At 32.2% G+C, this 14,747-nt stretch overlaps 1 protein-coding gene across 1 annotated transcript; it reads right to left on the reverse strand.

The window, feature by feature from the left end:
* Positions 1–1,545: 1,545 nt before the first annotated feature.
* LOC102579392 (respiratory burst oxidase homolog protein A-like) lies at positions 1,546–11,483 on the reverse strand. The gene is given in 14 exon segments (NM_001288375.1): positions 1,546–2,384; positions 2,470–2,548; positions 2,733–2,861; positions 2,936–3,136; positions 3,304–3,463; positions 3,604–3,771; positions 4,095–4,210; positions 4,718–4,813; positions 4,905–5,291; positions 5,419–5,841; positions 7,852–7,965; positions 10,106–10,154; positions 10,463–10,622; positions 10,701–11,483. Coding segments are annotated over 14 exon segments (2,892 nt in total). The 5' UTR covers positions 11,401–11,483; the 3' UTR covers positions 1,546–2,274.
* Between the last annotated feature and the right edge of the window lie 3,264 nt (positions 11,484–14,747).

Here is a 14,747-nt window from a genome sequence, read left to right on the forward strand (position 1 = left end):
ACGTGGCCCCAAAATTTTCATTGATAAATTCACTAATCAATTTTCGATTGGCATATTGTCACTTTGTCAATAAGTCTGCTAATGAAGAGAAAAAGAGTTAGTAAATTCAGGGACGGAACTACACCTTAGCATGGGTAGTCAGATGAACAATCTTCGTTGGAAATTTTTTGCGATTATACATGTTAAATATTGATATTTCGATATATATTAATTTATGAACAACCTTATCATACTAAAGAAAGATAGTCCAATAGTTAAGGCTGCTCAAAGTTGCCTGATCAAGGGCCTAGGTTTGAGTCCAGATTAAGGTGTTTTGTTTATTTTCTTTTTTAGTTTCGTTTTTTAAGAGAACAAAAGTGACATTTCAATCTTTATAATCTGACCAACAAGGTTTACTTTTTTTTTCTTTTCCTAAAGTATGAACACCCTTGATGAAAATCCTGACTCCGCTATTGAGTAAATTTGGTTCTTTATTATTCATTTTAGTTAGTGATTATGTTGGCAAATGTAGTCCCAAAAATAAAATCTTGTTAATATTTTTTTTTTTTTTTTAGATTTCTATCACTACTTGTTGCTTTGCCTTGATATCTAATTATTTTGTTGTTATTTCTATTGCCTCTTTTTCACTGTTTATTTAATCGAGGATCTTTCGAATACAACCTCTACTTTCTCGAAGGTAGAAATATGATCCCCATACACATTTGTGAGACTACAATAAACTTATAATTGTTGTTGTTGTTGTCCTTTTTTTAAGTCACCGCTTAAATTGTCCCTATTTTAAAAAGTTGTGCATGTATAGACCTTAAAAATTACCCTTCCAAACAACATTAGACTCTAGCCCTAATATTTTTTCATATTTTTCTAACATTGATCATAAGATTTTCAATTTGTTCAAAGGAAATCTTTAGACCGTGGTCTAAAAGATCCATCAATTTTTATTTTTTTTAAAAGGAAAAAGGAATCACTTTTGGGACAACTGCTGAAAAATTCTCAGCAGTATTTTGAAGGTGAACAATTGGATTAGAGGCCCAACAAGACCAACAGTGGAAATTGACACAAAATGCCCACTTAATGCCCAAACCCAACTAAACTTGTAAATCAAGATTAGGCTTCCATAGAATTTTGAAGCCCATATACTAACATGAAGAAGCCTGGCTCCAAAGTGGTTTGAAAGATTTCTTTATGACAAATGTATGTACTCTTCTACTAAACACTTGGATCAGAGCAATTTAACATGTTGTATAAAGTTATTTGCTGCATCATTTGAGCTGTTAATTCTATTTATTATGAGTAATTATCTTTAAGCTCACCTTAGAGTATAAATATTTGACACTTTCTGTAAAAGATATATGCTTAACCATGTCACTTATACTGTATGATAAAAAATGGAGTAATTGCTAACTTAATTAAAACTAACTTGCTACTAACTAATATAACAATTATATCTCAATCGCATACAAGTTGTACATGATACTTTCTATCAATCCAAAATCTGTGAAATTTTAAGAGGACATTGAGAAAAAACTAAAAAGAAATCCAACGAAATCGATGAGATATTTCCTTTGATAGTACCTTTCTCCAGATTAAAGAACTACTACAGATAAACTTTACTAATAAGAATTGCATATACACGTATTTTCTATCCTCTTATCTAATAAGTAGTATATTAAAATACCCCAAAAAATACTCACAAAGCAAAAGAAAAAGTAGTTACTACATAGACATTTTTTGGAAGGATTCCCTTAGCCCCATTATAAGTTCCACCAACAAAGCTATCAGTCCCCCACTACTCCTACTAATATTATCTTCTTCTTTCAAAATTGTATTTTGTTTTCCCCATCCAAGCCATGATTGTCTGTCCTTTCATGCTTGCCATTTTCATAGTGTTTCTTTATCAAGAAGGTCAACTTCTTATTAGCTGTTTCCCAATATTCTCATTCTTCATGTGTATCGTGACCATTCAATTGTCGTCTTTTTTTCCCTCCCATATTCTAAGCCATCAGACCAAAGCAGAGTCTCCCTTTTGGAGTTCTGAAGTTTGGTATGTGATAACAGATGACTGAATATACAAAACCTATACACATATCATATTGGTATGTATTTTCTCTGTAAATGTGCTTCCTCCTATTATGTACAATTTGTCTCTGACTTATTCCTTACTAATGTTATGTCTTCAGTAGAATCATCAAATCAGGTACCAAAGATAGATGTGGTAAATACTGGTTTACCGATGTGTGTACCGTTGATGCAAGATTAATTGTACTCCAGGGCCTTCTAAAAATGTTCTTTGTGAAACTCGAACTTCGTTGTGCCCTTTTGGTTAAACTCTTTGCAGAGTTTGCTGAGTTCTTTAGCTAATATGGGTGCACCGCAGTAGAAAACTCCTGCTCGAAAATAACAAACTTGGAATCAACTCGCTGTAAAACAATGACAATTTTCAATGTCCAAGAGGTCAAATGATAATCATACCTATTCTTGCATTTGCATGCTTGGTTAAGGTCTTGGAAAATACTTTCCTCCAATTCGGTCTGGCAAAATGTGTCCTCACCTGTTGATAAATAGTAATCAGCGAGAAATTCAATAGCTGAAGCAACGTTAGGCATTGATTAGTTATTCCATGTCTAATTGTATCATAACTTGTGCTATTGGGTAAGGTCTAAACGGAAAGAACTTACTGCCTTAAGACTGAATTGAGTTAAAAAAATATAACTTCAAGATGTTAAGAAGCTTACACTGGTGCCTGATACAATATCAACCCCATTCTTAGCATGGTTAAGCGCCTGGACCATGGTAATGAGAGCTGAACGTGCATCCCCTTCCTCATAAACACTCGTTAAGTAGTTATGCATCTCGATGACCCCCTGAACATCATGGGAATATCATAAATATTGAGATAGAAAGGAAATAAGTTGAAATTTTGGACATTTTGCATTACCCTTTGATCAAGTTCAGCCACTTCGTTCATAACACCTTTGAACCAATCAAATGATCCTTGCTCCCGGGTCACCCAATAAAAATATGCATTTGTGGTTTTTAGAGTACTCTTTCTCTTTTTTGGAGAAATCTTGTTGAGAGCTGGTTGTTCACTTGTTGCAGCGCTCATGTCTGAGTTCCCTGAAAAATCCGAGACTAAATCCTGATAACAGAAAATGAACATTAGACCTCTTGTTCATCACGCTATCCCGAGAAGACAACAAAAAGCAGAATAAGACAGAAGATGCACTGTAACATGACAAATGAAGATTGCTCTACTTGAGCAAAATTATGTTAAATGTAACACCATATGAAGATATAGAAACTCACTGCTTGCTCCTCCATTGTGACGATGTTTTTGAGCAAGTCTTTCAGGATACTTATAAAGGGAGTTGCTCCAATGCCAAGACCAACAAGCAGTAAGACATCATACTTTCGGTAATCTTGTGCTGGAGCTCCATAAGGTCCATCTATCAATAGCTTTGGCAAACTGAGATTTAGGAGTAACTTTTCGCATTAATAATAATAATACCTCCAAGTTTACTCATATACTTACCCGAAATCTTTTGATTCTTAAATAATACACGGAAACTAATCTCCATTTAAGTTTAAGTCCTTGTAGAATTATACCTTGTTTTGGTGTTTTCGTCAGCTCTGAGCAGGCCACTCTTTCCAGCCTCTGGCTGCTCGCAAGCCTCGGAAAACACCCGCTTGAGTTCTTGAGTCCAGTCACCAAGTTGTCGGATATGAATGCTCAAGTAGTCATCCCCAGGAGCTGAAGTAATGGAAAATGGATGCCTGGATATTGAGCATGTAGAATCTCAGCAAATAAGCATACTTAGTCTTATAAAATGTTTAAGACAATATTGGAGATGACTTAGATTTGCATCCCCCTTCCCCTGCCTCCCACATTCTGAACACAGTTCACATATTTTATCACCATCCTACACTTCCATCAAAGTGCTAGTGTCACTATTCAAGAGAGAGAACAGGGTAAACAAACAACTCTGAATTGGTGCAAATGAGAAACTCTGGTGGTTGTGTAATATAGTAAATTTGAAACCTTTTTGTTCTGTAGGGTAATGAAGTTAACTACAATCTAAATGCTTTGAGTCACTTACCACTCGAATGGAGAAACAGCTGGACACTGGACAAACATATATTGTCCACTCTTGTATCGAAATTGCGGAGGCTTAGACATTTGCAGAGTAAGGACATTTCCAGGATATATTGCTACCTGCAATAAATTGTTAAAGTTTAAATATAAATGAATAAAATGAGAGAACAAAATGTTTGATTCAGCATTTGCATTAAGGGGAATGTTATTTGTGAAATTTAGCTACAAAGCATTAGTCTACTAACTACGACTTGTAGTATGTTGAATTAAGCTACTAAATGTTTCTAATTTACTATTTTCTACGTATAACTACGCCTGTGTAAAGAGTGAGCTCACATATCTGGCCGATTTCAAGTCTAGATAAAGGAGTAGAGTTGTAGTAAGATGACATTCAGAATAATATTAGTAGGAGTAATGCATGATGAATCTGCATCCTCCAAACTAGCTTGGGTTTAAGGTGTAGTTGTTGCTATTATTGTTTTTCCTATTCCTTTTTTTCATTTTGTGATTGAATTTCACCATGTGAATTAGCTAGGATGTCCAACATTGAAATCAGATCATATAAAGAACATCCTGATTCCAGAAATCTAATGCAAGTGAAACGAAATGCTAATTTCAGAAGCTTACTTTTAGAAGCCGGACTGTATATAAGCCTGATCGGAAGAATCTAAGAGTTCTTTCCCCTGCGTAGAGAAGTACAGGAACTGCTAGATACATCCATGTCTGAGAACAAATACATGTTAATGGCATGAAAACTATAAAAATTACATCAATATTATTAAAAAGGGAGAGCACAAGAACTCAGAAGATATACCGTTTTGGAGTACCAGTTATGCACAAGGTAGAGGAATGTGCCATGGATGATCAGTACGATGTAGACAATGATGAGAAGGTGGTGCGAGTACCAGAACGCATTGAAACCAGTGAGTCTATCAAAAGGTTTGGGAAACTTAATGAGGCTCCGCCTAAACCATCGCGTTGCAAGAGTGAAAGCAATGGCCATGAGGATTACCATTATTATTCCTGTCACACCCTCCACTCCTTTAACAAGATCTATGTACTGAGGCTGGCTTGGGCCAAAATCATTCACCAAATATTTCTGATAATTCGTATTATTTGCATGTATAAGCTTTGGGAAATCACATACAAGATGATTACCGGCATGGAGTATGATACCAGTAACAATGGCTGCAGCAACAGTCTGCACACAGTAAGAATATTAGAGCAAATATTAACCCGCCCATTGCAATTTACAAATAATCAGTTAGTCTTGCTATTGCAATTTACAAATTATCAGTTAGTCTTCTTAAGGAAAGAAGAGAATGTACCTTGTGGAAGTTGATGTTGTCATCAAAGGGTACAAAACAACTCAATTTAGTAGACCTGAGGAATGTAATGGTGTTCCTGCAAACTGGCAACAATATCAAAGCCATGTTGAACTTTAGAGTCTCAGCAGCACCCTTAGCTGTTAGAAGGCAATAACCCATAACTTGAAATGCACTTTTCTGTTTGTACAGATAGAACTTCCAAAGAAAAAGTCCAATCATTATCAAAATCCACAAGACCAGAACCCAAATTCTCTTCCAATTCTCTTGCAGTGAATAGACAAGTTTTGTGCTCATTCTTCTTATTGGGCTTCTCTTCCTCAACCCTTGCAGGTTTTGGCTCAAAGCTTGGCTTGTGTAGCTTAGTGCTTGACTGTAGTTGAGGTAAGTGTCCTTTTGGAGGAGAAGCGTTTCCAGCTGCCATAGCTGCATTATCATCATGATAAAACAGAGCATGCAAGAAATATGATCAGTAAGTTAATCATATTTCTTATTCATTCATAAAAGGGTGTGAATTTAAAAAATTTAAGTCATTACACGTTATTAGTTTTATTTTTCAAATCATTTGTTCCACTAATTATGAAATTTTACTTATAACACATGACAAGAGAGGTGTTCGGATCAATTGATCACACCTGGACTACTTCACCAAGTATTTTCTGTTTTACTGCCTTTCCATAACACAAGTATAGAACAAATATGTTGCTCGACTCACTAAAAATATTATTGCATCCATATCAAAATTTTCAAATATGCACTATTCTCTGAAGACCTGATACACTTCCATCAACCCTGTAAAAAGCCTAATATAATCGATAAAATAAATAATAATCATTTAGTATTATCTATTTCTATAATATAAAGATAATAATCAAAAGTATACTTAAACTATTATTTTGGCGAATTTTATTTCAATTATTTTTCTTCCGCTTTTTTTAAACTTTAACTATCGTTAAAATTGCGTTGGCGAAAGTACACGTGTTTGAGTGCTCAAAACGCGCATTTGATGCACAAAGGGGAAGGTCCACATGGGATGTCAGGACCGCCAACAACGGTAATGGTCATATATTCTCCACCTTCTAATGATGGAGGAACCATAGACTTTGATAATCTGAAAACTAGTGCTAGTACCTTCTTAGACTTAAAATTCAAGTATATTCTAGAGTAAATATCATTTTAGTTGATATATTACATTCAATTAAATTTGAAAAAAAGGAAAACTATATAATAAATAGAGAAAAAGTAGGTGCATTATTAAAACTACTACACCTGTTTCAATTTGTTTTATATTTTATTCCAAGTGGCCAATTTTGAAGTTTGAACTAATACTTCACTTGACATTTTCAAAGTTTCGAAAATGGTAGCAGGCATGTTTAGGTTACTAAATCTTTTTAAGAGATGGAAAGTAGCATATATCTTTTTAAGTGCTCGTTATCAATAAACTAAAGTTTTTGCACTATGTCTTCAGGTACATGGCTGAATTTAGAAGCCAAAGTAGTGGGGGTGGGGTGGGGTGGGTGGATAAATAAAATAAAGTAGTGCACACATTTCTCACTGGTCATTCCACTATAGTCTATATTCCATGATCAATCTTATTATGGCAGAGCATCCCCTAAATTAACATGTTTCTCTTAGTTTGATGAAGAACAAAATTTAAAATAAAGAAAGATTTTTAAATTAAGTACATATAAATACAAAAATGATCATTAATTATTGTGGTATTAAACCTATCACGTAAGAGGCTAAAACTTCAGAGTTATCAAATATAAAAAGATATTTTTTTTTTTAACAAACTAAAGAAAAAATAGTACTAATACTACTTATTATAAATTAAAACAAAGGGATAATAAAAATCATAAATTTCTGACCAAGGATGTGACAGCATTTTTCACTTTCCTAAAATATTGAAATTAATCTTAAGTACATACGGTAAGTTTAACCAACAAAAATTAGGTAGCGTATTTCTTTGAAGTTTGAACAGATCACCTCCTTATAACTTCAGTAACCTAATTCTTTTCATATTTCCTTCACTTTCACCTTTTTTTTTCTCCCTTTTAGCAGATGAGCCAGCAGAAAATAGGAAAGAAATGAAAAGAGAAACTGTTGAACGACTACAATTTGGCAATTTATTTAGAAAAATAGAATGGAAATGGTATTATAATATGGAAAAATATTTGTTGAACAACACGGTTTCTCAGTGTCACTCCTTTGTCGTCTAACAAACTTGGACTTTAAATAATCTTGCAAGTTTAATGCAATAAATTAGTTGCAACCATTTTGCATAAGTCAATAACCAATCAACTGACAGTAATTTACTTAATTATTGGAAGAGTTAGTCATGATAAGACGAATTGACGTGCAAGCAAACAAAAAATAAAATAATTTGTGTTACTTTGCAACCCCCTTAACAAAAGGGGAAGGGTGAGAGGGTCCTACCTCAATGTAGCCAAGTCTTTCAGGATCTAATTCTTCCATGATCAGAGCTGCATACTCCTCTGCTTGTTCTTTTAATCTTGATAATTTGTTTGCAGAGGCACTTAGCATGATGATCTACATTATTCATCACATTAAATATTAAAAGGCTAATATTTTCTGTTTGTCGTTTACAATACAATAAAGCTAATTTCACTAGTAAAGGTTGTTCCAGTATTGATATGAAAAAAAATTCTTACTAAAATACTTTCTCCCTTTAATTGATTTTATGGGGTGCAAAATCGAATTAGTTAGAATGATACTAGACACAAGACAAAGTATGAAATTTAAAAAAAAAATCATACATATCCAGAAGATTAAGAGCCTATTTAGATTGACCTGTTTTAGGTGCTTTTAAGCTAAAATATTTTTTAACAAAATGCTTTTAAACACTTGTTTTTAGTCAAAATAACGAAAATAAGTAATATGTCAATGGCAATAAGTTATCCTCCAAGAAAGTTTTATCACCTCAAACTATTTAAATTATCCTCCAATAAAGTTTATCATCTCAATCTATGCCAAATGAAATTTAATTAGTAGGAGAATTGACTTGGTATTTCTTTCTCCAAAAAATAAGAATTAGATCGTCAAATACTAGTAATATATATTGTTGGAATTTATATCATAAACTAAAAAAATAATAAGAAATTAGATTTGGCTTGTAGTAGGCAAATAAGTACTTTGTCCACCCTCATTTAAATATGGAGTTTTAATCCATCAAATGTCTTTTCAATAATTTTCCAGGAACATAATTGGGCCAAAAGACATTTTATTTTAAAGGGAAATGGGAAGAATAAATAATTTTAAAAACAAAAGGTACTTGAATTAGAAAAAGTTTTGACAATATACAAATGATATATGTTTACTTGACGAAAACGCCCCCACCAACTCCAATGAAAACGATGTTTTAAGTGAAAAGATAAACAAAAATGTTGGGATTATTTGCATAAAGAGCTTTATACATTGACGTCTATTTGAGCCAGACAAAAAAGTTTCTAGAACATGGGTAGCGTCAGATAGCAAGACCAGAGAGATTATGCAATGAATTATAAGTATTAATTAACAAAATACATTTATAATTATATTTGGAGTCGTTGATTCTTATTATTTTCTTATCTGGCTACCTAATCATCACGCCGAACACATATTATTTTATCCCATTACAAGAAAAAAAGAAAAAGAAAAATAGGGATTATAAAACTTAATCCTAACCACTTCGTAGTATCGTTTTTAATTTAAAATGCATGTGTTTGTATAAGCACAATGAATTATTTATGCAAGTCAGTACACTTTTTATAAGGCAAAGTCAGCGAGACATTTTAATGAAACCACAACCTGACAGACTGTTCTCCGAAAAAATTACTTTATAAAGGCTACATTAATTTTAAAAAATAATCCTAAGCTTAAGGTTAATCAAGCAATTTCCTTCTTTCTCTTAATTTTTTTAACCATTAAAAAATTTAACACTGAAATTTAGGTAAGTTGATTCTCGTAATCTGAACTCAATATATTGTTCTTTTGGGACAAAAAAAAAAACTAGGAAAAATCCTTTTACCCAAAAAATTTGGCCAGAATAATATTTTATTTATGTTATTTTGCCTTTTTGAATATTTTTATTCTTTTAACTTTCATACTTTTTAATTAAAAATGGAAAAAAGATCACTTTATTTTAAAATAAAAAAGATATTATACACTTTTAAAATTTTCTAGCCATTTAGCATTTAATCTATCTAGTTATTAATATTAATTTCTTTTTTAAAAAAAATATTCCTTAGACTCAATTAATATGAAGGTGGTTAACTCAAAAATTAAAACTTTTGAAATTTATCGTCTAAACCTGGACCTTTATGTTGCAATACATCATTTTCTTAAGGATAAAAGAGTAATATTAAAGTTAAATTATTTTTTTCCAATTATAGGAACATAACATTCTTTTTCAAACAAATTAAAAATGTAAGAAATTGTTTGGATAAGAGATAAGTGATAATAATCTCAAGATAAAATGCAAGATTATTTTATCCTACATTTGACCAAAGATATTTAATCTCAAAATTATTTATCCAACTATTTACACTATTATTATAGTATAAGTTATCTCACCATCCACGTACCAAACAACTCCCAAGTGTGCCACAAATGAAGTTGTATATTCATCGAAATTCACTTATACTTTTTCAGAGGGAGGGAATATAGCAAAAATACTATACTGAATATTTACCTCTTTTACTTCTTCTTCACCAATTCGACCATCTTCATTCTTGTCCACCCTGTACCATACAATGAAAATCACAAGGATTGTTACGTGCTGTAAAATCCAAGCACTATTTAGCCCTTTGCAGAAGAGTAATTACTTACTCTATTAGATAGATAATGACGTGCCACTTAAATATTCCGATTTTTTTTTGTCAGTTGTCATGCAGTAGTGGATGAGTGTTCCACATGGAAAAGCAAACAGTAAATTTCTCTCTCTCTCTTCACGTTTTGTTTACTAAAACTACTTTTCTCTAATTTTACTTAAGATAATTAACTCTTATCTTACTACTACTAATTAATTAATTAAGTTAATGGTGCGTACATGTCGAAGAAGATCTGAAGCCGAGAATCGAAACTCTGATCGGTGATTTGAGACCAATACTCATACAATTCCTCTTTGCTAATCTTATCAACCTTCAATCTTCTTCTTCTACTCAAAGCATCAAACAATTCCAATGCAAATTCCTTTGAATCCTTCATACCTTTAACCAAATAATTAATCAAAATTAAAGTAATTAATCAATAATTAAACTGTAGTGGTCGCCGGCGTTAGTACTGACCGATGCATTGTGCGAAATCGGAGCGATAAAGGTAACCGTCTTTAGCGAGCTTAGCAAAATTGTTTTCAACTTCATTCCATCCGTTAGTTTTGTTATTGCTGATGAATTTGAGTCCACGAAGAGCCTTGTGAGCGCTGGAACGAGTCCGATCGAGCTGAGCGCGCTGCCGTCGTAATGCTCGAGCTGCTAAAGCCGAATCTACACCGTTGCCTGTACCGACGACGGCGTTTTGGAAAAACGACGCCGGCGAAAAAGTGCGAGACGCATGTCCATGGCTCCATGAGAATCTCCTTAGCTCCGCTTTAAGCTCTTGCGAGAAATGCTTCGCTTTCGCGACAGCCTCAGCTTTCAACTCCTGTGAAAACTGACGTAATTTATTCGATGTACTCCGACGCATCGTCGGCGATCGAGTTCCCGACGTCGAAGTCAGCGACGCCGGAGTTTCAATCGATACTCCACCAATACCGACTCCGGTAGCAGGATCAGAAGCATCAATGTTGATTACAGTAGCCGGTTCAACGCTCCGTAGAATAATCGTATCATCATCCTGAAGATCAAGTATAACTTCAACAAACTCCTCGGAAGCAAAACCGGAAATATTCCCGGAATCAGTTCCCGGCGATGACTCACCACTTAAATCCTTGCCGGAAGATACCGTATCCGACGTCCACCGGCGTTCATGCCCAGGTAAACCCCTCATTTGTCCCAAATCAAAGCACAATAAATAAATATATGTTGAAAACAGAGTTTTCTGCAGAAGCCTGACCAAAAGTTTTGGTTATTTTTATATACAGAGAGAAAGAGAAAGAAAGAGAGAGAAATGGATTCGGCTTTGTATGGAAGTTTATCAGAGCTTTCTTAAAAATGGTGAGGAAGTGAGGGTCCTTTCTGAATTTTGTTAGAGTAGGTTGAATTTATATATAAATAAAATTTTAAAAAGTAGTAACCATGCATTTGTCATTGTGGTGACTCGTATAGAATGAATATATGTTCATATCATAGTACCACATAATAATAGTACTAGTAGTACACGTAAAAAAAAATCAACGAATCGATTTCTTCCGTCTAACGTCTTTTTAATCGAGCTTATCTAGTATAAGATCAAGTTTATTCGATAAGCATCCAAAAATAACGACATCAAAACAAAAAAAATGCATATAATAAAAATCAGAAATCAATTTCTTCTGTTAACGTCTTTTCAATCGAGCTTATTACATTAGAGTTGACTAATATGATTACAAATTATTATACAATAACAAATTTATTAGATGAGCATTCAAAGAATAAAGACCGCTAACAAAAATAAAATAGTACTTGTAATATTATTATTAGTAACAAAAATGAACATCCGTTAGGGTCCTCTTCTTCACAGTCAAACTTATGTCATAATATACAATGGTTATTGTGACTTTACTAATTTAATAGTAGCAGAAACTTTAATGGATGAGTAACAAAAGTTGGAGAAAAAGATGTGTAAACAATATATAAATTGTTGATACTATATAGGGAATCATCATATTACATTACAATAATAATAAATAAGTTATAAGTTACCAAGGTTATAATAATGGAGTAGTAAAATATTCTTTTCGATTTTATTAAAAAGCATTGTATCTTTAATATCAAACTTGTATATACACGAAAGTATAAATATATAGCTGCCGCATACTATTGCCATTAATTAGCCAAATAAAGATTAACGAAAGAAAAAGTCTCAAATTAATAGACATTAATTAGTCCACTAAAAAAAGTTGCGTGCCTTTTTAAGGGATGAAATAATTTTTATCAAGCAACACTAATTAATTAATTAATTAAATTGTTACGGCTATATTAAAGGAATGAAAATATCTTTTATTTTTCACATAACGTGTATTGAATAGTTACGTATCTTCTTGCAAAAAATAGTTATGTTAGTATTTTTCTCTTCTACAATACAACACAAAGTTGACATCACTTGTTAATTTCCTTAAAATCATTCTGTAAAAGAAAGGGTAAAGATTAATAAGGAATACATTAATATGTATATGCTGTTAAATTTAAATCTGTATTGTTCTATATACGTATATCCTATTAAATTGTATTTGTACGGTTCTGATATGTATACACTATTAAATTATATTCTGCATAATATAGTATGCATACATTGGTTTATCGAATTTTTGTCATTAGCAGTTAGGTTTTGATTTTCGATTTACCTAATAAGAAAATGCTCATTAAATAAATATAGGACTTCTCACTTTTCTAATAATTTGATGCGATATAATGAAACAAGCAAATCAGTTGTAAATGTTTTGATATAGTGAAACAAGAAAGATAATATTTAACTATGTAGATTGTATCGTAAAGTATGATATAATGTCTAGTTATGTTAAATTATTAATATTTTTAATATTTATGGAGAGTAAAGTAGTAAATTACTACCGTCTTAATGAGTTATCGGTTGAGCCAATAATTCAACACTAAAACTAGAAACCGAATCGATAACCCAATATATTTTTTATGATATCATCAAAAATTCGTTAACCCAATAACCCAGTAGCAACAACTCAATAACATTTTTTTCAGTTCAATTATTGGTCGATTTGGTTTTTGCACGCCCCTAGTGCCAATTTTTATAGGGAAAATTATGCAGAACAACAAACATTTAGCCTATATTAGGTACTATAGCTACAATTTAAGAAAATTGTAATTCGTTGCTATAGTTTCCCCAATTCTTCTTATTATTTGTATAATTTGCTTGATTTGTATAATTCGTGTGATTTGTATAAATCCAGAATTTGTATATAATTCACTTTTTGATTGTATAAATCCAGAATTTTGTATATGCTTACTTAGCTATTTGTATACGATTTATGAAAAAATCATAATAAAGTACCCTAGTTGTAAATTGCAAGCGAAATATATAAACGGAGTATTGAAAAATTCTAAAATGTATAAATACAAAATTTGTATATACTTACCCTATATATATATTCGCAAGCGAAATATACAAACAAACAAAAATATATACAAACGGTAGCCTCCATAGCAAATAAAACTATAGCTATAAAGCGCAATTATCAAAACTATAATTATTGAGCTTTATTATATCTATTATGTTTCTTATTTCTAAAATTTCCTTATTTTTCTACCCCCCAGACATGGATAATCCAATAGGTCAATAGCAGGGGCGGATCTATGAAGGGGTGTGGAGGTGTCACGCCACCCCCGAACTTCGATGGAAACTCTATATATACATATGTATATATATATATATATATAATATTATATAATATAAAGCGTGCCACCCAAAGAACAAAACTGACTTGTGGTGCCACGGTAGGAGGGCAACTTTAGAAGGCTGATGTCACGGGTTCGAATCTCATTTGTATCTATTTTTTTGCACGTTTTTTAAGGAAAAATAGCTGGCACATTAATTTATTTTTTTATAATTGTTATTGACTTAAATCAAATTAATTACATTATTACTCCTTTGACTTTTCACTTGTTTATTTACTTGTAAAGTTGACTTTGATTTTACCTGTTGCTACGGCAACTGTGGAGAGAGCATTTTCGTCAATGAAGCACATAAAAATGAAGTGCGGAATAGTATTGGTAATCAATATTTAAATGATTGTCTAGTGTGTTGCATAGAGCGTGATGTATTAATAAATGTTAGTAATGATGTCATTATCGATCGTTTTCAGAAGATGAAAACTCGTCGAGGACAATTGTAAATGAATGATAATATTTATAATATTAGTAATATTATTGAAAGTTTTAAATTTGTTAACGTCATGCTTTTAGTGTGGAGTGTGGATTTGTAATATCTTATTATTTATATTTTATTGATTGATTTATGATATATATCGAAAAGACGAATAATTTAATCAAATATAAAATTAATTTAATCAATAAGTCTATTTGGCACCCACGGACTCTAAATCCTGGATCCGCCACTGGTTAATAGTATATAACCCAATGGGTCAAACAGCAATCCAAAAATGATCCAAAAATTAATTTTGAGATTGATAATTATACATTCGAAAGAATTTAAGCTAATAATTC

This window comes from Solanum tuberosum, unplaced genomic scaffold (genome assembly GCF_000226075.1).
Source record: "Solanum tuberosum cultivar DM 1-3 516 R44 unplaced genomic scaffold, SolTub_3.0 scf00048, whole genome shotgun sequence".
NCBI lineage: Eukaryota > Viridiplantae > Streptophyta > Magnoliopsida > Solanales > Solanaceae > Solanum > Solanum tuberosum.